The following is a 26,577-nucleotide window of genomic DNA, read 5'->3' on the forward strand; positions in this document are numbered from 1 at the left end:
TTGTGTTAGTAGCCCATCAAATACTGCAGCTTGTGGATAGCCAATTCCACAATCAAGCGCATGGTTCAGAAGACAGCCAAAGTCTTGGCAATGTCTGCTTATTTCAATGACAAAGCTGAGACTCCCTCCAACACTCAAAATAGTCTGCATGCTACTCTGCCTCAGTGCAATCAATTTACACGTGAAATCATATATATTTAGCACAGTCAAAAAAGTAAAATTTTGAAATCTTGTTAGGCAAAACTTACTACGTATTTAAAAAACTAAGTATAGGAAATTCCAAAATTTCTCTCAATGTCAGTAGCTATAACGGTATATGCCTTGATAAAAGATATTCAAGTCAGTGAAAGGGAAAAAAAGTGCATGGTCAGAGGAGAGAGGTGAAACACATCACAGACTGCTTGTCTTCCTCACTTGCCCCAGGCTGTTGTAACCATGAAATATTGGAAACAACAGAATTGCCAGCTTTCTGCTAAATAGCTCTGAGTAATAATGTAAAAAGTACATGATAGTATTTCTCAGTTATTTCCTCCCTTCTCTCTCCTTTGCGCCAAAGGAATATAAACAAAGCCTCAATGACAGTTTAAAATTAGAATAAATCTGGAAAATAAACAGTGGCATAAGAAATGGAAAAGGCGGATTTAGGATTACCCCTGGTGATGGAAAGTTCCTCTCGAGCAGCACCTCCACCCAGGAAGCAGCATGGGACTACTCTCACATCACACCACGCTCCCATGCAGATCTGACACCCTGTCCTCATGACCCAGCCCTCAGTACATACAGAGCCCATTCCCACCTACATGGTCCCTGAGCTGAAGATACACTTGGCAAGGATTTATATTTTAGATTAAACTGTTCATGTTCTAGGCTAAATATATTGACCATAAATCCTGTTTCAGCTGGATTTCATCTCAGATTAACACCATTACTGATGCATTTTATTTCAGCTTTTGCAGATATAGTCAGGCTATTTTCTCCTTGACATTTTCTATATTTTTCTGCTATATTTTATATGGCAGGATATACTTGCCAAATAAATCTCAGTGACACTTTACACCTTTGAAGCAACTTCTAACAACTTCAGCAGCTCCAGATTAGTCAAACAAGTAAGCATAATTAAAACTATAGTCAGAAAGATGACAAAAGCCAGCCGCCTTACCAAATTATTTTCTTCTTTAATGGTTAACAGAAATAGTTATTACTGCCATGTATACAAAGGAGGTACAGTACATTAAAAGGCTTTGACAACAAAGATAGATTTTCCCAGTCTAATTAATCATTCTGATGGAATTTTCATAGAAATTAGCAGTTACATTTAAGGCATCACAAAGTCTCAAGGAAAGAGCTCCAACAGACAAAAAAGTATTTCAAAAAATAGCTTGTTTCAGGTAAACACACAATATTTAAAGTATAGCTACAACTGTGCAGAGTTTTTGCATTTCCACCTTTTCATAACTAATAAAGATACTCCAGTTCATTGCTAGTAGCTAAACCCCTACTTCTATAACCGAAAGGGTCTAACACTGAGTTGGTTGCTTTTTAAGAATGCTTTAAATGGTATCTTGATTTGCGCTTAAAGCAAAATCACCATACATCTTGTAAATCAAATATTTAAATATAGTAAATATATAGATAGAGCATTCAGATCAATATTTGTGTCAGTGTGAGAATTACTCATGTATAAGCAACTACCAAATTCTGTGTAAAAACAGTCTCATTGACTCTTTCGATTCAAGTTAAATAACCGTAGATGCTTCTGGAAGAACTCCTCTTGCTCTTTGGCAGAGCTTCATAACCTCCATACAGATGTATTTTATGAATGAACCATTAAACAGTTCTCTCTCACATCCTTTTTTTTTTTTTTAATCCTGTCTGTAGATTTACGATATGACTATAAAGAGGAACACAGCTAACCACTAAATTTGGCTTGAGCACCTTGGAAGCTCTTAGTAAGGTTCAGATCTATGCTTGTATTTCAAGTCACTGCCTTCATAATTTTAACATGCATTACCATGGAAATGAAATTGTTGGAGTCTCCCATAAGTTTCGTAGCTTATTATACGTTATATTATATTACATTATTAATGTTGATACCATTTAATGGTATGAACAGACCCCTATGAGTTTTCATTCTGACAGACCTGTTTATGAGCTTTGGTTGATTGCACCTTCTTTGTAATACATTCCATCCTCTACAGGTAATACATGCACTAGAAGATGGAAAAATGCTTCAGAAACTATGCTACATTTGCATGTAAACTACTGAATGAAGAAAATAATTTTAATAGTTGTATGATACAGAGGTATTTATCTATCTGCAGAACTCTCCAAGTATGAAAATAAACAAAATTTTTGGTATCTTTTATGATGTAGAAGCATGCTAGCAAATGAAACAACATGCAGAGAAGGCAGAGAACATACTCATTAGTACTTAAACAATATTTTTCTTTGTTTTCCAGGTATTTTGAGGATATAAGCGTTATTTCCCTGATGTACAGTTCTACCCAAAACTTGCTTATATACAAAGTAGGTAGCACCTCTCTTCTATTGGCAAGTACAACAGTTAAGGATCTTTTCCAGGGTTATTTTGCACTAGCTATGAGGATTACTGTTGGCAACCTTTGTGAGTATAAAGTGAATAGTTATTAGAACTTCTCTCATAACTCTTGCCTTTTGGGGAAATAAGTTATTTTTAACCTGAGGCAATCTTCAGTGCTGAGTTGCTATCTTATTGTATGTTATAAAGAAAATTAATTTCTTACAGTTTTCATGAGGGACATCGTCTGATGACATCTTGAATATATTCCCATACTTCTCCAACTATAACTGAATTTTCTCAGGAAAGGTGAATGCATGCACTATTCATCAAAGCTCAGCACAACTGAAGATTAAGCCTTCTTTAAATTCTTGGTGTTCAGTATTTGTCAAATTCAATGACTGAACACCCCTTCGGTACATTACATATACAGATACTCCCAAACACAACATACCCATTTCCCCAATAACTGCTGTCCCTTAACAGATTAAGGCTTCAAATGTGTGAGATGAGCTGCCGCAGCTGAGAGAGTATAAATTAACTGTGTGTGATATTTAACAGTAACAACTACATTATGCCTCTGAAATGCTTTCAAATTATTAACTGGGATTTTAGCTAAAGATGTACATGAAAATAGTGACAAAACAGCCATGAAACAATAAAGTTCCCTCATAATGAAATAACACATCACGATTCAACTATGATGCAATCGCATATGTAAGCATGGGACATCTCAGGTTCAATCTCTTTCTGTCACATTTTTTCTTTAACAGAAATGGAAAGGTACAGTAAATATCTAGAAGACTGAGGAAGTTATCAAACAAAATTTAGGTTAAGAGCCTCTGTTGAATCCATCAATATTTTGCTTTTAAATATTGGATCCAATTTGATCCAAATGTTTTGCTAGTAAAAAAAAACTAGTTAAAAGCAGCTGGCAACCAGCAGCTCTGCTGTTGCACAATACTATGCTGTAGAAAACATCTTAGTTTCTCTGCAGTTGAAAGAACAGAGAAAGACATTCAGAAATCCAGTCATAGACTGGCAAGATGGAAAGCAGTTATATTTTGGTAGCTTAAGTTTTGGTTGCCTTACAGTGCAGGGAGATTGTGACATGATCAATGGAAAAAAAAAAAACAACAAACCTACAAACAAACAAACAAACAAAAAATAAATTAATCAATTATCCAAGGCTCCTTATCTCCAAATATTTGTCATGAGTTATTGTCTTCTACTGCAGCTGGCAATTAGATTGCACTTAATTTGATAACTGTTGTCCCTTTCAATAGTCTACTTCTCAAAGACACATTTTCAGACTTCCACTGAGATAACAACTAAAACTCTGAATCCATCAAGGATGAGACTTTATAGATGCCCAATTTTGTCACTGTAAATGGTAGTCTAGGATCTGATTTTTAAAAAATGCATTAAAAATCTTTCTAAATATTGTTAAAAATCACAGACTAGGCCTATTTTTAAATTAATGGAAAGTGCTGCAGGTATTTGCCCCCAAAATTAGTACTGAAGAAGTTCATCACCAGATACTAAATTCAGAAAGTTATCTTTAACTCTGAATATGAGTATTTACGGATGAATAGCCTATGAAATTAAGCAAACAATTGTGCTTCTAAAAGCTGCATTTGTAGAATAAAATGGAAACACTGGAAGGAGAAATCAGGCAGTTATATATCTTTAAAAATAGGCTACTTTTCAGGGAGAAAGCAAAGATAATAATAAAATATTTATTGGGAAATATAGAAAGAAATGAGTTAGCAATTAAAAGTGTTTCCCTAATGAAGAAGAGCAGTTCCAGCAATTAATTTTGCAGAAGAAAAAGAAAACACCTTTTCTATTAAAATAATGCAGCAACAAGATTTCCCTGCAAGCAGCTTCTCAAAACCATTTTCACTCTTACACAATCTCACATAATGCTTGTTACTCTTTTATGGTATCCCTGCCTATCCTGTTGGTAAAAAACAGTCAAAATTGACTTCCGATTTTTTTCAGACTTTTACGAGAAACTTGCTCTTAGATTTCTGAGCATTATGAGTACCCACCAGCTAAAAACAGTACAAGGGGGAGAACAGAAATGGCAACTCATGTACCACTTGAGCTAGCTCTGCATTGCAGCTGATGGAAAGCCTCTTCCAACTAAATCACGTTGCCCCACATGAGAGGGGGCAAAAGAAATGCACAGTCGCATTCTGTTACCAGGGCAGAGAAAGCATGTGTGCACGGTGTTGCAATTGAATTTACCTTTTCTTTAGGCAGGCACTGACTGAGAAAGGAGTGGCAATACATGGGCAGTATCCCCAGTCTAACAGCCATTAGCAGAGGAGATGAGACAGTATAAGAAAAGATCATCTCTCCTGAGATGAGGTCCTAATGGGAAGCTTAAGGTCAGACAAAATGGGGAGATATTTTGCATGCTGCTGCCATAGAAGTGCATTTTAACAGAGTACTGTAATTATAATCATAACATAGCAATGTCATGATGCAATTTTACAGTTTTATAGGAATTGATAACCAAACAACCCTGAGGAACGCTTAATTTGAACTGGCCTCTCAAAATGTGGAAGCTCTAATTTCAGCAGACAAACTACACGTGAACTACCAAATGAAAGTCTTGCAGAGGATATGATTAGTGGATGCTTCTGAGGAAGCCTGATTGTTATGAGTGGTTTGCTGATACTCAAAAGTATGATTTCATTTCATGAGCACTTTGTGTCAAAGATAAACTCTCTGCTGTTCAATTTCTTAACAAAAATATTTGTTCTGTATGAATCTCTACTGAGGAAATACACAATTTGTAAAACTGCCTTTACTGTTTTCACAGTGACAAACCTACAATTTTTTTTTTTTTTTAATCTTTTCCTATTTTTTTTCTTAATACCTTATAAAGTAAGATCTTGGGAAAAAATATATATGGGCATAGCATACATATTGCATATTAACAGTCAGCAGAACCTCACGGACAGCCTGCAAACATTACTGTTGATTACACAAACCTTAGTAAAATAATTCTGAACAGCTAATATATCTAATGAATGAGAGGAACCCAATCTAACAAGATATTAAATCCTTTGTCTGCATGTGCTAGAACTAAAAACTTAATCTTCCACTGTATTCTCTAAGAAGAAGCTATGAGCCCTCCTCAGAGTCCTGAAAGCCTGTGGTGTGTGCAATTCCTCAAAGTCAGGTTTTCACTAGGGCAAGTATGGAAATAACTTTGCCCAGAATCTCAGATTTACATCTGGAGATTGTTATTGCAATCACTAAATGATGTCATCAACTGCAATGAAACAAAAGCATTTAGCTCACAGCTCTTGCCCTTATGTACACACAAAGCTTTACACAGCTCTACAGCAACAGCTCCCAAGTTTTTAAACCACACTTTTCTGAATACCTGACAGCACCTATAATGGAGAGTCACACAGGCTGACAAGACAACAGTCTGGCAGAGAAGGATGCCATAAACCTGTTATTAATTCAAAAAGCTGTTTAGCCTTTCCAGCTTTGCGAAAAGCCACTGTGGAGCCACTGTCTTTTTCATGATATTTAGCTGCTTTTGAAAGAAAGCTTCCCTCCTGGGGACTGCTATAAAACTGTCAGCCTATTTAAGGGTCATTACAGTGGTCTTACAAAGCCTCTTGGACTGTCTTGTCATAAGAGACAAGCTTCAAAAGAGCAAAAGTCTCTGCAATGCCTTACTTAAAAGAAGAAAAATGCCAAATCACTAAGTCACTCAAAACCTAATTACAGTAGGGAAATATTTATTATGCAGTTTTGTTCCTGATTTGCTGAAGTAGGAGCTTGAGAAATGACATTCTCAAATCCTTCATTAACTCCTCTGTCATATCCTCTCCACTAAAATACTAGGAACCACTGCAATAAAGTGACCATGAAAGCACTTAGCAGAAATTTGATTTTGATGTAATTATGAGACTGTTTCTCACTTTTTTAGATATATATAAATGACTAAAATGTTCATAAAACTGAACTGTAACAATTACTGTTTCTAAACCTAAAAAACTAACTGCCAGGCCTGGAGAATAGAGCATCAGTGGTTATGACCCCATGTCCATAACCAGCCCCCATTCTGCAAGGGCTCACAACTCCACATAATGCCGTATATAATTATATTTTCATCAAGTTATCTTTAAAGATTTAGTATTTTAGTCTTGTAAAAGTTCACTTCCTGCATGGAATATAAACAACTATGTATTTCTGTATATACTTTGACATACTTCAAGCCACAGTTGTGCAATTTTTTCCTCCCCTAAGATATGTAAGTTCAGTTTAATATTATTCCTTTTTATTAATCCAGGTATTAGAGCAACTTTAAACTCTCTGTAGCCTATTTCCTCCTCTGCTATATATTCAGAAGCTGGGACAGATAAGTCATCCTTGTTTCCCATTCCTTGCCCCCTGTCTATTGGAAGAAATAAAGAGGAAAACAGCAACCAAGATGCAGCAACCCTGAGGCTTCACATGAGGAAGGAAAATGCAAGTCAAACCAGGATGAAAAACATTACAGATCTGGAGGATTAAGTTAATAGTAAGAGATATAGTTTCTAGTAGAGCAAAGCTTTGTGCAGGGCAGTGAAGGAAGCTGCCTCCACACTCACTGATGCGTGCTGCAGTTCCCAAGCAGTTAATAATGTGTCTCAGGGATCTATCAGGGCTCACAGCTGAGATCAGGGCAATCAGTCGTAAGAACATGTACAACCAATATGAAGTTGATACAGGCAGGAACATCAGTTTATTAATGAGGTAGCTTTTTACCTGTAGGGATAAAGCCTAATTTGAAGTTTTTAAAGGTGTCCTATGTTCACAGCACCAGCCTTTGCCAAAGCCATGATGTTCAGTCCAGCTTGTGCTGTTAAGTATATAACCAGACAGCAGCATGCTTATCACAGAACCTGGGCATCAAAGGACAAACTGCATCACCATGGCTTCACAGGAGAGCATTCAGTTTAAAGAGATTGCAACTGAAACTGCTAGTCTAATTAACCAGAGCACTTTCTAGTTTAGCTTTCACACTTGAATCTTCAGTTACTAAAACACAGGACTGGCAGAAATCTACAATCAATATCCAAAATTTCCAAATTCATGTCTTAGAAAGACAGTGATGATTACAGTGGTCAAACTATTGCCCCCCTTTCTATTGCTTTTTGGAAAGCTTGCTCTTTGCTTTGGAAAAAGTGGGCATTTTATTTTGTTCATAGATTTATTTTCCTATATACATCTGTAACAGGAATGCAGTCAGAACATCCTACACAAGAATACTGAAAATAATGCTCTGTACTGTTCTCAGTCATATCTTTTAAGGACTCTTTATAGCAATGCTACTTTACCTAATCTTGTAGTCATGCACAAAAAGAGAGTTCTCTAGTAAGTGCCATAACTATAAGATGACATATTTAATCGAGATGCGTGATGAGGTACATGTTGGCTAAACAGGCACTTCCAAGTCACTCCCTTTGATTAACATCAGTTCCCAGAAAAGCTTTCTGCAGGATCTGCACTCTTCCTCTTTTCAGAAAGGATAATCTGAGCACTTCCCAGTTAGACAAGATCAAGGTGCTAAATAATACCCTTCCTCTGCTGTCTCTGAAAAATGCTACTGCCTTCAAGTTAACCCACTATCCAGTTGACCCACTATTCTCAAATATTTCAATGTTATATGAACACATGATTTTCTTTTTGACAGTTGTTATTTTGTCTTTTTTGCTCTTTAAAAGTAGAGTGATTCAAAGTGGAAAAGTTTCATAAACTTGTTCAGCCTATTTTGCCTTTCAGCAGGACAGCAGAAGATAAAACACAAGACGCTACAGAATTACTTTTGACTTGAAGGGTGCCTTTTCACAATTTCAAGCAAAAAAAAAAATATGTGATGGCAAACATATATACTCTTCCAAGCACTGAAAAACAGTGAAAGCTAAAGACATGAAGAGTCACTTGTGCTCCAAATAAATCTTTTTTGTGTGTTGGGGGGATGGGGTGAGGAAGAATCTTAACATTTTGATCCTGAACAGAAACAGGCCATTTTAATTTTGTTTGATATTAATGAAAGTTTGCCAGCTCAGGTCAGCTGAGCTTTCAGGTCCACTTTAGAGCAAACTCAGTACCCACCTTGACTGAACAGGCTGTACCAACCATGGGTGAGATACAGTTGCCTAACAACAGGAGTTACCCAGGGCCATTTAAGACCTGAAGATATAATCCAGGACCTACAGTAGACCCCTATCCTACAGGAGGACCAATGGCCTATTCAGTATAACTACAGTGTCCAGAATGACACCAGACACCTACAGCTAGGCAACCAAGTTTGACCATAATTTCCACTATCTACAACAGAAAACTAACTCTCATATTTGCACATACATCAACTACCCCACATGCACCTATACTTAGGTATCCAAACTGAGGTCCTGAATTTCACCTTCAATTTTAATGTTAACTACAATTAAAAGAAGTAAGCCACTCATACAAACTGCAGCCTTTCACAGAAATCATAGCCTAGTATTTTACATAAATTCATAAACTTTATTAGAGCATTATAGAGAAATGTACTACTTTTTAACTGAATGTATATGTAAGAAACAAAACCTCTTTAGTGTATTTCAGAAATTACCTTGATTTACAAGTGTAATATGCCTGATTTATCTTGAAGATATTACTAATATAGGAAAATCAACATTTTAATGCACTGTTAACGACTGATAGTGTCTAGGAAGGTTCTATTTCCTTTTTTGTTGGTTAAAAAAGCCCCCAACTCCATTAAAACTTAAACCCTTTCTGTAGTCCAGCTGCATAGCACATGAATTACTTTTCCAACAAAATGAAATTCTCAAAAACAAGTCACTGTTTCATTCAACTACATGGTCATCAGTTGTACACTTCTAAGAGCTGGGGTGTTGTTTTCTTGACAAATAGGGACATTTATATTTACTTGCTTATAACTATGGAAGCAAGATGTTCCAAGCATCCTCACCAAACTTGCTATAAACCACTGTGCCACACAGTCAGTCATACCCCAAAATGAGCACCCTCCAGGCTGCTGTTGTGTGGAAGCCATGTTGTTAGCCCCATCCTGGATATAGTTAAACTCAGCAGAAGCACTTTGGAGCCTGCTTATGCCTGTTCTAGCACTGAAAGGCACTTTGCTTCTTGAACACCAGGAAAGAGGCACCCATGCTTCACCTGAGGCAGGAAGAGCCTAAGAAAGCTGCTTGTTCAGCTGTCTGTACTGAAACAAAAGGGTAATACCTCCAAGGTATCACAGCATTTTATCTATCATGACTTTTACTGCTCCACCTGTATGAGATCAGACAGATAGGATTACCATCTGCAGTTTCTCCCTCCTTCCTACTCTTGTTGCTAAGGATACAGAAAAAATACTCTAACAGAGTGATGCTCTCATTTATCTAAAATGTTAATAGGAACTCGTGAAAAGTCATGCAGCTTCTGACAAATGCATAAAGCAAACCACCAGTAAGCCTGTCGCATCTCTCTACTTCTGTTAAATGTTGTGCCACTGAAAAGTCTGGTGAATGTGAAAGTTTAGTGGTTGAGGGTTTCTATTATTTTTTTTTTCTCCTTGTTATTCACACTGAAACTTGCTGCACAGTTCCAAAAATCTCCACTGCCAAATTTGTGTTCTAGAAATAAATATACTGGTTTATTACTGATAGTTTGTTAGAAGCTTGACATACTGCACATGAATGCATGCCAGTGTTACAGAAAAAAAGAAACCAAAAATCTGTTATTTTCATTGCTTCTTAATTTTTGTTCTGTGAAATATTATGACTATTAAAAGTGTTCCATCAGCATTCTCATCAGCACTTGACAGCATTTAGCTCACATTTTTGGAAGGACAAATGCATATCTTGCAAACGGAACTTTCTTAACTCTGATCCCCCTCTTTATATGAGTTTTAAGCTTTGGCTCTACTTATTCCCTTTGAAAAGTGAACATGTAAATCTTGCAATCACAATGAAGATAGGCCACTAACTTTCTGATAAATGCCGAAAGCTCTCAAGTTATGACTACTAAATTTACACACAGTTAAAGAAGTGCCTGACCAAATCTGAAATGATGTACCCATCTGCTTATATGGCAAGTCGTTATTGTTTTGGGAGAACAGATAACTGTTACAAAAACATGAAAGATTTTCAGAGTGGCATGGAGTAATCCATCAGAGTCAGCAGAATTCCTACAGCTTTGAAAATCTAAGAATTGGTGCTATCCAAACTGGAATTATGTGGCTTAGTGTAACAACGGTTTACTTACCTGCCCAAATTCCTCTGCACTAACAACTCAGTAATGTATTCACATCACCTCCTGCTCCAACTAGCTATGCACAATCTACTGTGTGCTGCTGAATTAGCTAGGTCTGTTTGTTTTGTATGGGTTGAAAGGAACTTCACCCTCTGCTTTTTGCATGACTGAATCAACACAAGTCTCCTTCATGAGGACACTCCAGGTGAACATGGTGAAGAGGGACAGAAAGGATGACTGGAGAGACTTTCCCAGCCTTTACAGTCACACTTCTATTTTCTGCAGACTTCTTCTTCAAGCAAGGGATAAGGCATGCATGACTGAATTAATTCAGAAAGTACATGGTCTGTTGTTGATACCGTTCTTAGCTTTATGCAGTCATAAGTTCCGTGATTCTGGATTAACTGTAATGTGCTTTAGGAACTTGGAGATGCAGAGGGATATGGAAATGTAAAATATTATCATCAAAATAATTCGAAGGCAGATTCCATTAAATTCTGAATCCCTTGTCTCCTTCCTTGCTATAAAAATTCATTATTATCAATATGTTAAATTAAATGCCTTGTGTGCCAACATAGCTAAGCATGTGGAAATGAACTTGGGGTTACCATGGACAGCTGCGAATACTTAAGAGTGGGGAAACTTGTTTTTTAATTTCTTTCCTTCCCTCTTCTTCCCCCAAGTTTAAAGAGAAAAGAGAATGGATCTCACTTCCAATCTTCACCTATTTCTTTTTGAGCTATAACTAAATTAAAAGGAGAACCATCACCCCTCGAGTTTAGATTAAGAATAATGGAAATGTTGACAGGCTCATTGCTACCCTTCTTGCAGAGCTGACAATTAATTTAGTCCAGCTGAAAACTGCAGCAAGACCCAGTGCAAATGTCAAAGTGACCGTAAGTAACCAATTAATAAATTGAATACAAAAAGATATGAAGCTTTGTCTAGTTTACCATTTTGCAACTGAAAGCCGGAAAGAAAAAAATACAGTGATATATCAGTCTACTGGTCAGCCAGAAAGTGTAACATCACTAGTCAAAAACTCAGCCAGACAAGTGGGAAAAAAAGTGAAAATGACATTCCTTAACATTACAAGTAAGGAACATTTTTTTCCTTGACTCAGTTTGAAAAAAGGAGATTTTTTTTTTCCCTGAAGATAGCTGACATTCTCCACCTCCAAAGTCACAAGGTAATTTTGTAAAACCCCTGAAAAGTGTAAACAAAACCATTTAAAAATAGCAATAACAACATTTTAAGGAAAGAGTGTAATAAAAGTTATTTAGAAACACTGTAAGAAAATCCTATACATCTTAGCTTTCAATTACTACATCATCTAACAGCAAATTTTAGGTCTTACAACAAAAATGACATCTAAATATTCTGCTGCGTAAGAAAAGCTAAGGGTATTTCCACAATAGTTTCAATGCAACTCTAGCATATTCCCAAGACTGTTTGTTCCTCCAGTACATCCTAATTCTCTGTTGTAACTTTTAAGCTTCTTACTATGAAAATAACAATACGACATTGAATTTAATGAGTGAATACCAAATACAGCACAAGAACACAAGCTGTACTTTCCCAGGGCAAACACCCCTTTAGTCTGGTCTGCAGAACTGACTGGGAACAATGCCTGGGGAGAGTAAAGGACCTGTGGCAAATAGTGGCAAATCCCCATTTTTCGTAGGTTCCAGTCATCTGCTTTTGAGAAAATCTGTAATTATCGTTAACAAATTTCCATTCCATGAATTTGTCTAATTTTGTAAATTCTGGCATCCTGTAACATCCAGTGTCAATGAGCTGCAGAGCTTTTACAGTTTAACGACATTCAGTAGAGAAGAATCATATTGGATGCTTGTTTAATCCTCTAGAACATCATGGAAACAGAACCATGAACAGCACACATCCAAATAGAGACTTCTGGGCTTGTTACACTGGCTTAAAATCAGGAAGACAACTGTGTTTTAAATACAACTGAACATGAAATGGTATAAGAAAACATCAGATAGTCTGTAACAGCAGAAAACTTGATGTAACACCACCCTTAAGTGTAAAACCGCATTTTTTAGTCACAGTAGTTTTAGCCCTGGAACTGCCAGGGCTATACTCAAAGATTGAGAAAAATATTTTCAAGCCTACAGGAGGAGCCCAGATTTTCCCTCCATCTTTTGAATGAATCTTTTACATTCACACACACACACACACACACACACAAAGTAATCACATGATGTAGGCATTATTAACTGTGAAGAAGAAACAACTACACTTTCCTAAAAATTAAGAATTAGAAATAATGCAACTTTTGTTGTAAGATTTTTGTTATGATAATGATTTTCACTCCAGTAAGAGTTTTGTTCTTCAAAGCTTCATTCCTCCTCACTTATATGTCTAATGCTTTAATTGAAATACAAATTAAAAGCCTAAAATCTAGTTAAAGGTTTATTGAGTATGTATTTCTTTGATACCTCCTAATCCACATTAAGGTGTGATTATGTGTTAAAGAATTTTGCCTTGATGTAGAGATCAATAGCATCCTCAATTTTATTACACTGAATAAGTACATCAAAATGTTGCCTGTGGAATTCACTCTCGCATTGTTGAGGATCGCCAAAGGTAAAGGAAGATACAAATACTACTTAAACAAAATATTTGAACTATAAATTCAAAAGCTAAACAAGCAGGCAACTCTACACAGGTAATTAAAGGCTCTAAAAGATGTCAAGTCAGAAAACAGACTTTAGAAGTAAAGCATGCCTCTCTGCTTGCTTGGAAGAAAGAAAGTGAACAGAACTAATTAAACTATATGACAATAAGGATTTTTTTCTTAAATGCAGAATATTCTTCTCAGTAAATTGGAAGAACCAGGGTATTGGAATAAACTTTTAGCAACATCTCTCTTTAGTTCTAAGTCCTTCAGCTCCAACTGGCATTAAAGCATTGGGATGGAAAAAAAATCCAAAACCCACAAAGAAAGAAAAAAGGAAAAACAAAAAGGAACAAAACAAAGGCAGGCTTGGCGAAACTGACAGCTCACCATACGACTAGATACTGTTTCGTTTTGAGGCTTCAATTATGCATGAACAACTTTTTCTACTTTTAATACATTGCATTAGAGTAGCTATTGCAAGACTGCCTTATCATTTGTCCAGCTGAATGAAATTTAATCACTTTTTATCCACTTGCTCAGACTTGAAGTAAGAACACAGCAATGGGCATGCTGGCACTGCTGTCAGTAGTTGAGAGTAATTGCTCTCAAATCCCAAGGACTGTAAAACTCGATCCCTTCTGTTGTTTTTGCCAGTCAGAATCAAACCACTTCTATGAGTGACTGGGACTGATAAGGTAGAAGCCTTCTGGGCGGAATCTCTGCAAGAAAATGCAAAATTAAGCAAAAAGACTGTTGTCAGTAAGAAATCCACTCGTGTTCTGATAAGGGCAAGCCTAAACTATAGGGATTACTAAAATTTACAATCCAATCAACATGCAAAGAAATTAAAGACAGGAGGAAGGAAGAAAGAAAGAAAAAAAAAAGAAAGAAAGAATGGCAGGAGATATCAGTGACATCCACAAGAATAAATGAATCACTTCACTATGGAAAAAATAAATTTGTTTTGCACTGAAACAGCCACAGTTTTCTTTGCTTACAAGTACTATGTTGGGAGGGGTGGAGAAAGTTGAATTAGCAGGCTCAGCATGGTTTTTCTTGCTTGGAGCTGAATCTCCCGTCATACTGTTGAAATCATTCATTCTGCTCTAAGACATTATATTAAGAATAATGTTTTTCTTCACTCTTTTCACAGTGCAAAACTATAAAATCTTACAGTTAGCATGGATGCACTCAGCTCAAGCCTGACCATGATTTAGTCTATCATTTTATTACTGGATGTCTTTTTGATATTTGAAGTTTGTGGCAATAAGTTTGAGCCCACGTGTTCCAAAGTTACTTTGCAAAATTTGTCATCTTCTGGTAATGCCAATACAAGGTATACGTTAGAGACTGCTCCATTTCAATCTCTCTATCTTTTAGTTTTCAGCATCGTACTGTTCACTAGGGTTTAAGCAGTCACAAGGGACAGAGAATGTTGAAGCAAGGGACCTAGGAGGTTACCTAGAAATCTATAAAACCTGATGCTGCTTTAGGGAAAATCTGGATAAAGAGATAAAATTATAAATACAAAAGAAAATCACCTCTGTATGGAGCTCCATACAGCCATAATTGCAGGATATCACTTGAAAGATTATGCACATTTTAAACTAATTAAAGTATTAATGCATCATTAAGCATTTACAGTGCTCAGTGGCTATGCCTACATTAGCAAGTATTTTGAAAAAACAGGAATGCATGTGTAGATACCTTAGAGGTGGTGTCATGGTTTAAGCCCAGCCGTAACTCAGAATGACACAGCTGCTCTCTCACCCCCCCCCCCCCACTTCCCCTGCTCTGCTCCTGGAGGGATGGGGAGGAGAATCTAAAGAATGCAACTCCCACAGGTTGAGATAGGAACAGCCCAGTAACTAAGGTATAACACAAACCACTGTTGCTGCCACCAATAATAATAATGATAAGGGAAATAGCAAGGGAAGAGAATACAACTGCTCACCGCCCGCCGATCGATTCCCAGCCCGATCCAAGCAGTGATCTCGTGCTTCTGGGTAATTGCCCCCAGTTTGTATAGTGGGTATGACGTGCTGTGGTATGGAATAGCTCTTTGGTTAGTTTGGGTTGTCTTGTCTCTGCTTCCTCCCAGCTTCCCTTCCTCCCTAGCAGAGCATGAGACTCACAAAGTCGTTGGTCAAACTAAACTTTACTGAGCAGCAACTAAAAACATCGGTGCTATCAGCGCTGTTTCCAGGCTGAAAGTCAAAAACACAGCACTGCACCAGCTACTAAGAAGGAGAAAAAATGACTGCTACTGCTGAACCCAGGACAGGTGGATACTGGGAACTCAACATCCATCCTAGATGAATTTCAGGGATCAGTTCCTTTTCCAGTAAATGCAAAAAGCAACAGGTGAGAATCTCTGCCACCCTCTTTCATTACCTTTATGGCTACAGGGCTTCAAGGATTAATGGAAGATAGGTCATACCATGAATCTCAGTTTATTTTAACAATATTAATACTCATTTACATGTTAACAGTGAGGTATTAGAAAGCATACTTTTCTATAATAAGAGTATGTGAAGAAAGGTAGTATATTTTTCCAATTTTTCTCCTTGCTTGAAAGAAGACATGCCAGACTAGATATATTCAAATACATTTTCATGCTCATTGCTTTTTCAAGGACTTGCAGTGTTCATAGCAACAAATTCCACCCTACACATTGCATTTGCTAGGCTTATTCTATTCTAAAGAAAAGGCACTTCTGAATGTCCTGAGCACAATAAACAATAGGGTGGATTACACAACAAACAAAAAACCAACACCAACCACCAAGAGTGGAGACAAGAGTCCCAAGAAAGATTTGGACTGGTGGTGGTGTGTGAAATCCCAGGAATTCAAAAAAGAAAAAAGACTCTCTAGAAGAAAGAATTGTTGATCTAAATGGCACTTCATTTTTGAATGTCCCACCCAAATTCTCAAATATACTTGTAATAATCCATGTCACTACAATGCAGTACACATTTTCCCTCTTAGCTTAGCACCCACAGGACCATAAAGGCAGCCTTTGCACTGGCCAGTCCTGAGCACCAGTTAGTTAGTGCATATGGGACGCAATTCGGATGAATTCAGACTTGGAAAACTCCCCCTGGCTTAGTGGGAAACACTTCAGCTTTGGAAACACTTCAGCTTCTGACAGTCCCAAAGTTACTCCAGGCAGAAGACTTTAATGTTTGGTTTTGTGATCCTTAGGCATGGATGCTCATGAGGGAGACTCACTTGGACTTCTGACAACCTATTTCGTCACCTGTCCCAACACTATCTACTTCAGGGACTTTTCTAGGACTGTAACATTTTTGCTCACCTGTACAAGATGGGATCTCACCCTTTTTACACCTGTGCCTCTTCAGAGCTTGCTTCCTCTCTCTGCATATATTATGTAGTGGGAATTAAACCTTAATAAACCTCTTACAGAGTATAGTCTTAGAGACTCATATGTTCTCCTTCCTTTCTTTTGGGGCTCTAAAGTACCAACTGGAAAAAAGCAAGTGGGACCAACAACCATCCTTGGGAACCTTTTTGGATTTACAACATTCTAGTTCCTAACTGGCACATTATAAATAACCTTATTAACAGTACAACAAGATTTTGTACTGTTTTATAAAGTGTTTATGATAACTATTTGTTATTCATTATTTTTACCCTAAAATCTCCAACTTGCTATCAGCTCTCTGGAAAGATCACAAATGCTATATGCCTAGAAAATCTGGCTTGCAGCAGAAACCTATTCTTCCTGTCCTTTGCCCTTCTCTTGGCACCTCCAGGTTTGTGGGATTGTGCTGCCACAACACCACACCTGTAGACCACAAAGTTCCTGTTCTCCAGTAACACAATGGGACTCATTTTCTCCTTCCCAAGGCTCTGCCCATTTCTGAAGGCCCTGCACATCAAATGGCTACAGCCACTGACTCTGCTAGTCTCTGTAATGCAGTTCAATTCTAGAGTCTAGTTCAAGAGAACATCTTTATTCTTGAAAGCATCTGAATATGTACAGCATTTTGCAGGAATTCTGTCCTGAATCACAGTGCCAAAGAAATGCAGGAGACAAAACAGAGATGTGGAGACACTGAAGTCCTGGAGTCCCTAATGGCTTTATTACTTAGGCTTTTGGACCAGACAGAAAGCAACTCTAAAGACAACCTGACCATTATTTTCTTTCCTACATATAGTAGTGGCTCCATCCTGATTACTGAAAAGATGTGATAAAGCAATTTACAGTGCACTTTCTAAAATTGTTCCCGAAGCCCTGAACTTCATCTTCCACTCAAGCTGATGTTAAAATAACCTCTGAATGAGGGCTGGTGGGAGCACAGTGTACCTGTGAAGTTACAGAACAATTCCTAGTACATCCAATGGGAAAACATAAATGAAAAATCTTATTACCTTAAAATATCAAGGAAAGCCAGTGGAACTAAGCTATGCTTCACTCAAGTTAATTTTATTATTTTCAACATTAAGATTGTGCAGATTTGGTAACACAGGAAAGAGTTAAACAGTGTGCAGAAATCCCTGCATACTGCCTTCCTTTTTGTACTTGTCTGGGGATTTTTAGGGTGGGGTAAGGAGGGGTAGGGTTTCTTTTGTTTGTTTTTTAAAAGCTGGATAAAAAGTAAATTCATTATTATAAAGAAGAGCAGAAAACAATATCAAGTGAAAATTAAAGATATGTTCATCATTGTCAGCCTTCCTGTAAAAGCAGCCTTCCACATTTGCATAGCAAGCCTACAAAATGCTTCAGAGAGAAACGGTATCTGTGAGGAAGGGATGCTGTAATTCTGTGGTGTCATTAAATATGAGTGACAGGTGGTACTCATCCTCTGGATTTTCTTCAGCAAGAACTGCAATGCACACTGAAGGGTTTAAAAACAAAACCCCGACCAAACAAATCAATATGCTCTCAAGCACTACTGGTAAGCTTCCAAGCTGCAGAAGACTTTGCTACATATGGATTCTTCCGCTGTGAATATCTGTTGTACGCTTTACCTCCTCTATAAAAATGGGCATCAAGGATTTTTGTAAAATGCCTGTGTGCTGTAGTAGGGATTTACAATGGAATCTGATAGTGTATAAAACCACAACTCATTTTATTGTGCTGGGAGGACCTTACAAAAGGGAGGGCTACCAAAGAACACAAAACCTGAATTTAATAAACTCAGAAAGGGTGATGTGCTTTTGAGGTTAAGACACTATAAGGCCATTAATCTGTCAGGAAAGATGACCCTGGAAGAATGCCATTCTATATATGTCTATTTGCAAGTATTCATTATTTTCCCTAAATGTTGCTATGTACAAGTGTTAGAGGTGTAGCTCTGACCCATTTTGCTTAGTAAGAGCTTGGAACTCTACTGAACAGAGACAGTGCATGGGGATCTACAAGTAAACCACAGAAAGATCAGATACACGAATTTCCCTATACCTTGGAGACAATTTCAACTTTACCTGCTAAAATAATTAGAAGCAGGATCAATCTGTGTCATGCCTGAGAGAAATGCTTCAAGTACAGCCAGATGGGTATTACAGAGGGCAAAACACAAATGTGAAATCAACACACAATTTGAATTTGAAAAAACAATTTACCAACTAGCCACTTCCATGCTCGTGCATGAAGAAACATAATTAGCACTGTGCAAACTGGGAAGCTTAAAAAACAAACACAAAACACACCTCTCAGAAAGCATTACTACTTTTTGACTCATGCTGTAGAGGCAGCATTGTCTCTATGGATGGGTTTTATATTGCTTTGCTTTTGTTATTGTGTCAGATAACAACCCAAAATCTGAAAGCTGTTTTGTTTGTCTGAGAATGAGCTCCTCAGACATGAAAAATAAACATCACTGTTGCTTTGAAAGCAGAATATAAAGACTGAAATGTTAAGCATAGCTTATTCCAAGCTGCATTTTATTGAAAAAAAAGAGAAAAAGTAGATTCTATTAATACTTAAAAAAGAAAAACAGTAAAAATATAACAATTATAATATTAACACTTATTATCTGTGTATAAAAACAAAATCAATTCAGCCAGTGTGTTTATATAGAACCACTAAGATTAAATAGCAGAAATCCTACAAATCATCATAGGCAGAGACTTTTTGCACCAATCAATCACAACATAACATAACATTATAGTCAACTCCTGCTCTCCCTACATTACTTGGAATAGAGAGCAGCTTTAAAAACAGAACTGGTGCCCACTTGCATTTATATTTATAGCTATATGAGGGCAACCTGGCAGTTAATTTTTTTTAAACAGAAAGATTGAATGAAGCTGTAAACCAGGAGAACGTCCCAAAACTTCACACAGATGCATTTGATCCATGTTATTCTTGCTTAGAAGCTCAACAGTCAAGTAGTATGAGCAAATTTTTTCCACTACTAGCCTGATTTTTTTCCCCTATTTCTCATTTCTCTAGGACCTTTTCCCCTACATGTCTGATTATCACTCTTCAGTAAAGGCCAGGCAAGTTCTGACCAATTGAGGTGCTTGCCCAAACTTCTAAGAATTCATTCTATTTTATTTTAATACTGTACTTCATTTTCAAGATTTCCAGCAAGAACTGCTAGAACACAGGACTTCCCACAACTGTTTTCCAGCAAAGAGACAGATATCCTCTACAGGCTCTCTTCAAAACATCAGAAAACACAGGCTCCAAACCTCAGAACAGGAGAAAATAAAGGCTTCCATATACATAAAAACAAAGAACACAAGTTTCTCATTCCCTATCAATTTTTTTACTTACCCCCAATCAAAGACAACACATTAAATGAAAGAAATAATCTCTACCTCAATCTGGGTGGTGTTATCATGTCCCTCTTCAAGCAGCAGATCCGTGAAACCCCCTGGCTCAGAGGAATCCTGTCCCATGCTAGCTCTGTTGGTGTCAACTGATTTGAGAGACTCTGAATGCCTTCTCCACCTGTGGATGCTTACATGCGAATCCACTCGCGGATTTTCCTCCACTCTAGGGAAGCTCTGAACAACTTCATAAAACACACCTGTTTGGAAAAACAAACAAAGTGGAACTTTGTTTTACTACTAATAACTGAAAACGTAAGAATAGTATTTTTTTTAGAAATGTGTCGAAAAACTCATTAGAATCAACATTTAGATTTCTGATGAAGTTTCTACATACAACAACGACATGAGAATATAAAAGGATAGCATGTTATATACAAAATTTAAGAATTTGGACCAAGTTTTGCGGTCTCCTCTAAAGAAGCTAAGTGTTTTATTTTCCTACTTACTTTATGTCTTGGAAAAGTTTTCCCTGCAACCTTTGTCATTTTGGTACCTGTCTACTCAGAGGTGTCACTTTTCAAAATAAAATAAATCTAAGAGAATGAAACAGCTAATCACTTAACAAAAGTAGAAGAGGTAGAGAAACACTGGTAGGGACTTAACTTTTGCTACCGATTTTATGTAAAAAGAGTTGGAAAGCTTGTGAAAGGCAAATAAACATTATGAAAGGCATGAAATTCCATAAACATCTGTTCCAGCACAGAAATAAAGCTGCCCCGTTGTATAAGTGATAAATGTAAATGATGTGTGAAGTCTGTGGACACCCACTATATCCTCTGCAAAGGGTGAGTGGTTGGGTAGTGTGCTTTATGTATTACTTTTGAACTTTCTTCATGCTCCTTCACAACTTTTTCATGCTAGTAAAACTATCATCAAGACAAACACGACTTCTTCAGTAGTTTCCAGTCTGCCCAATCCAAAAGGCAAAGTACTTTTTGTTAATTTATTTAACACCATCAAGATGGGGTAGAGCAATTCTGCATACTTTGCACTAAAAACTAAATATGCTTTTTGTACTGTGTTTGCATCTACAGGGAGATGTAGAGGGGTGTTCTGTGCTTTTCATGTGTCAGGAAGAAGCAGTTCTTGTTAAAAAAAAAAAACCAACCAACTGTGAGTTTCCAAATAAACTCTCAAGAGAAATGGCAAAGTAAAAGAAAAATACTCAAAGGATAGACTGGTAAACAAATTATTTGTAGAACGATTTCCACTGCTTCTGTTTGGCAGAAACATCTGAGCAAAAGCACTGCTTCCAAGGTCTTACTAAACATCATATATGTTGTCTACGGACAGAAGACACAGAAAAACAGAAAATTGCCTATCAAAGGTTTATATGAGAAGTAAGATTTTCCTGCATCATAGGAGGAGCAGCTATAGGAATCATGGATGTAAGAGAATCTGACAATTGTTCTTGACAGACCAGAGAGTTACAGTACAGAAACAGTCTCTAACACACTTTAGGCTCTGTGTGGTTCCATTTTCTTTACCAAATTCCCCAAAATCTACTAGACTTATTTCCTAAGCTATTTGATTGCTCTCAATCACACTGAAATTAATGTGAGCTGAAGGTGCTTTGTCACCTAGAGAAACCAGAATTTAATAGATGCAAAATAAGCTATCTTAGGCCATAACTTTTCTCAGACCCTGAATAATCAGACTTCTTTTAATTGGTGGCTTTTTGAAACCCATTTCCTTGCATTTCTTGAAAGCCTTAGAACACTTGTCTTCAAGAAATTGCCACCACACTCCCTGTTTTATCAAGCAGTCAGCTGCCAGAGGCAGAGGAACAGCTCAGCAAATGAACTAACTTATTCCTCCACAGTCCTTATCAGAATCTATTCAATGCTGCCCTCCCTGCTTCAGGCTGGAGGCACTCACCATGCTGTTATGGGAATAAGTGCCTCAGAAAGCTGATAGAAACAGCAAACTTTTCAGATACACAGATCACAGATAGGCACTTTCTGCCTGCAATATGCAATGCCTGAGTCTGGATCCATGGAGGCAATGTTTACCTTCTGCCTCAGCTGAGCCTGCAGTACCAAGCCACCACTCTGCATGGGCAGAGTTAGACACCTACAAATGGGGATCCCAGGCCACAGTACAACATCTACGTGCTTGCAGAACCCCACTCCCTTCTTCTGAAGCACTTCTCCTGGCTGCCCTTGATGGCTCAAAAATCATGTTTAGAGAGAGAAGCAAAAAACATATTTACTCCCATTTTGCACTCCCACCACAGCCTACTCTTTTTATGGCAAATAATCAACATGTTGAGGCAATTGCCTAAATTAGCAGAAAATGTGAAAGTTATGGGAGGGTCTTAAATCCTATTCACCTCAGGCTGAGCCTTTTCTGTAAAGGAAAGCAATTACACTTCCTTATCCCACATCCTGAATAGAAATGAATGTGATTTCTAAGCTTTAAGGTGTAGTAACATCAACTGATTTTTAAGACAATAATAATGTATTGCTGAAAAGAAGAAGATAAACACATTGAGGTATTTCCACTGGCTTGAAAATTCTGCACATTTTTTCTCTATAATTTTCTTTTACAGTATAATTGCATCATGGCATCTGCAAAATTTGGCACGGGACAAACCCCATTAGAGAACTCTTTGATGTCTTCTGTGCGAAACTTTTATCCTATTTCAACAGTATTTATGCGATTTTTGTCTAGAAAAATAGAAAATATTCTAATCCATTTGTTACTGCTATTGCATTAATAAATACTATTTTACAGGTACAAGCTATACTGACATAAAGAAGCTTAGAGTCGTCTAACTGTATTCAGAATGCATTATATCCTTCTAAATTTTTTAGTAGAAAGAATTAAAAGCATGAACCGATAATGTTTTCAGTTTACAACTAGTCTTTGGGTCTTTTTTAACATGATTATCTGTGAAAGCTTCTACCAGTGTTGTCATTTGACTAGTTAACTGTCCTGGACTAGAAGGGTGGAGATACTGAAGCTGTAATGTGACATAAAATCTGGATGTCTTTTCAGGGAATAAACAGAGAAATTTGCTGTAGTCTTCCTCCTTCATTAAACCTTTTCCTTAAGCTACTGGGGATGAAGAGAGAGAAATAAAAGGCTTGGCCAGACCAGCTCTGATCCAGCGCGGTGTCTCCAGTTTATCCCAATAGATCTCTAATACTGAGATAAAGATTTTTTCTTTAAACAAGCTGAAGAGAGTGTTTTCCTTTTATGTAAATATAATTTAAATATATAAATTCTCATATAATGGATAAATTAATTTTTAAGTTCTAAATGTAGGCAGCTGATGAAGAAAAAGCATTTAGAAACCTAAGATTCTAATACAAGTCAGAATTAGTTCATGTTTCTGGTTCAAATCTCTCACATAAAACACATTTTAGAGGAAACGTACCAAATTATGCTCTTATCTTTTAGATCTCTGAGCTTGCACCTAATTAACACTGAAGGAGAACATGTAATTCAAATCAATTGGAAAGCAGCCAAATGCTGTAATATCTGATTAATAACAGAACCATAATATTGGCAAACATAAATGAGTAGTAACTTGTTCAACTTGTATGAAGTTCAACTCGTATGAACAGATACTCAGAACTACAATAAGCCTTCAAATCTGTTCAAACTGGAACTACAGTTTTCAACTGATATTTTTATGTGCAAACCACAAGAATGCTATATACAGACCTCTTACTAGGCACGAGGATACCTTGGTGTGAAGGTCTGTGTAGCTGATATTATATTGTGATATTTTGGAAGTAGCAAAAATAGAATGCAGATATTTTTAATGAATATGTAATTAAGCTGGTGTTTTGGTCTGATCCCTCAGCTCTTGCCCTTGAAATTTTCAGAAAATCAGAAATGAAAATCATGTCTGCAGCTCCTTTCCCCCTTCAGTTACATTAGGATCTAAGATTTCAAGTCTGTGTTGAATAAAGCTAGAAGGGCAGTGGGACGGGGGTAAGGAAAACATCTATAAACAGCTTTTACTGCTCTGAGATTATTTGGACTTAACGAATGACTGCTGGCAAGTTCAGAAACTCCTGCTGCAGTTGGCCAGTTCAGCCCTTCATAGTCAATATGACTGATCAGAATTACCACCAAAGGTTTTAAGGGAATTGGGGCATCATTCACACAAACTGGAAAGACCTACACAGAATATTTAGAGAGGAGACTGATGAGGGGCTATATGTGAAAATTACAGACACACTCACTTCTCACATCTAAGACAGGTGTTTCAAGTTTCCTTCTGTACATGCTCAGAGGAAAAAGACTTTTAAAAGGTTTTAGCATCTATTGGCTAACCCACCCTGTACCAAGATATTAGCTTTTTGGCTACCTTAGTTTGCATTTTAACAAGTACTAAACAAGCTTTTAAACTGTATTAAGGTATCCTGATGGAGGAGACAGGACCAAAACCTGTATTTTTTTTTCCACATCAGAAGCTGGACCTAAATTTTGAGGTGGCTCTGCTAGTCTGAGGTTTTGGACAGGAAGACATGAGTCCTGTACTAGAAAACACATAGAACTGTTTAACACTTATATCATTAACATAAAGTGATGCTGAAAGTGGGCAACAAGCTGATATGTGGAGAAATTTGTCTACTTCAACATTGTGAGTTACGCCAGCAGCTGTTATACATTGGAAGTCCAGACTGGGCTACGCAAGAAAGCTTTGCTGAAAGGGAAGAAGCTGCCTGAGTATGGAAGGGGACAAGGGCTGCCTGCTTTGTCAAGCCTGTCCTCAAACAAAAAAGGGAAAAATTCTAAGTAAATAAAACCAAAATGAGACAGTAGAGCTTGACAAGTAAGACAGCTCTGACTTAGTAGAGAAGCCTGGTCTGCATAAAGCCTCATTTTGAATGAAGATCTAGGTCTCATTTTTACAAGGAAAAAAAAAACCAACAAAAACAAACATTCAAAATTTTACAGACAGGAGAAAGAAAGGAGAAAGAAAACCTATTTTGAAATAAAAAGGGCAAATAGCTAAATGGTGTTCCACTCATTCAACTGTTTTGGTTTGTTTTTTCTCCCCTTTTCCATAAGGTCAAAGGTTTGTGAAACATTTTAGCTCATCAGAATTTCAGAATTGCATTTCAGAAAACATGTGTTAATTACATTTCATGATAGCACATATTTAGGCCAACTCTGCAATTTGACTAATTTCATAAATGCATCATAATCAACAAGCCTTTTTTTCTTTAAAGCCCAGAAATATTCATACATTGAAACCACTACTCAGCAGATTGCTTGTGAGATATAGTAGCATCTTTCAAAATCTGCCACAGTCAAAATACCAGCAAAATCAAATACCAAAGACAAAAATTTATTCATCTAGGAACTGAAAATGCCATTATACTCCCTTAAGTAACTTTCTATATGCCATCTCATCAATCTTATTTCTATTATGACCATTTTATTAGTAAAGATGAGAAGCCAACAAATAAATGTTGGTGGAAGATATGTATAATGGACGCATAAAGTGGAAGACTGTTCAAAACATAAACATTCCTTTAGAGGATTCTCCAAGTAGGTTGCTCATATACTGAATGTCAAATATCACAGCACAGTCATACTTTTCATAAGAAGAATTTCCAATTTAAACTATCTCTGCCTTTGAACAGCTCAACAATATATAGGCTTCTTTTTCTGCTGTACCTCATTCATGGGACTCAACCAATTCCACCTTTCTGACCTTAATTTAGAAAAGACATAAGAGAGATGCTTGACTTTCAATATGTCCTTGATAATAATATGATAAATTCAGCAAAGTGTTTGACACTATCCTGCACAACATCCTTGTCTCTAACTTGGACAGACACCATTTGATAGATGGACTGCTTGGTAGATAAACAACTGGCTGGATGGCCACACACAAAGAGCTGTGGTCAATGGCTCAATGTCTGGATGGAGACCAGTAAGGAGTGGTGTCTCTCAGGGATCGGTGTTGGGACTGGTCTTGTTCAACATCTTTGTTGCTGACATGGACAGTGGGATTGAGTGGGCCCTCAGCAAGTTTGCCGATGACACCAAGCTGTGTGGTTTGGTTGACACTAGAACTGTATGAGGGGTGATCATGTGGGCCATGAGGAAAGATCATGAGGGGAAAGGAGAGGCAGCCATGAGCGGAGGTTGTGAAGGGAAAGGAGGGGGGGCCATAAGGGGAGATTGTGAGGGGAAAGTAGGGGCGGCCAGGAGGGAAGATCATGAGAGGAGATGAGGGGTGGCCATGAGGGAAGTTAATAAGGGGAGAGGAGGAGCAGACATGAGGGGAGAGCATGAGGGGAAAGGAGGAACAGTAAAAGCACTGTTATGCTAACAATGC

At 37.3% G+C, this 26,577-nt stretch overlaps 1 protein-coding gene across 2 annotated transcripts in view; it reads right to left on the minus strand.

Annotated features, from left to right (window-relative positions):
- The window catches only part of PLXDC2 (plexin domain containing 2), a 259,999-nt gene that overhangs the window by 124,952 nt on the left and 108,470 nt on the right, over nt 1-26,577 (minus strand). For both annotated transcript variants that reach the window (XM_062633687.1, XM_062633688.1), the window contains one exon: nt 20,253-20,464. In XM_062633687.1, the coding sequence (XP_062489671.1) occupies nt 20,253-20,464 (212 nt within the window). The remainder of the gene's footprint in view (nt 1-20,252; nt 20,465-26,577) is intronic.

Source organism: Pezoporus occidentalis, unplaced genomic scaffold (assembly GCF_034315485.1).
Source record: "Pezoporus occidentalis ecotype Australia unplaced genomic scaffold, CSIRO_AGI_Poc_V1 ctg40, whole genome shotgun sequence".
NCBI classification, from domain to species: domain Eukaryota; kingdom Metazoa; phylum Chordata; class Aves; order Psittaciformes; family Psittacidae; genus Pezoporus; species Pezoporus occidentalis.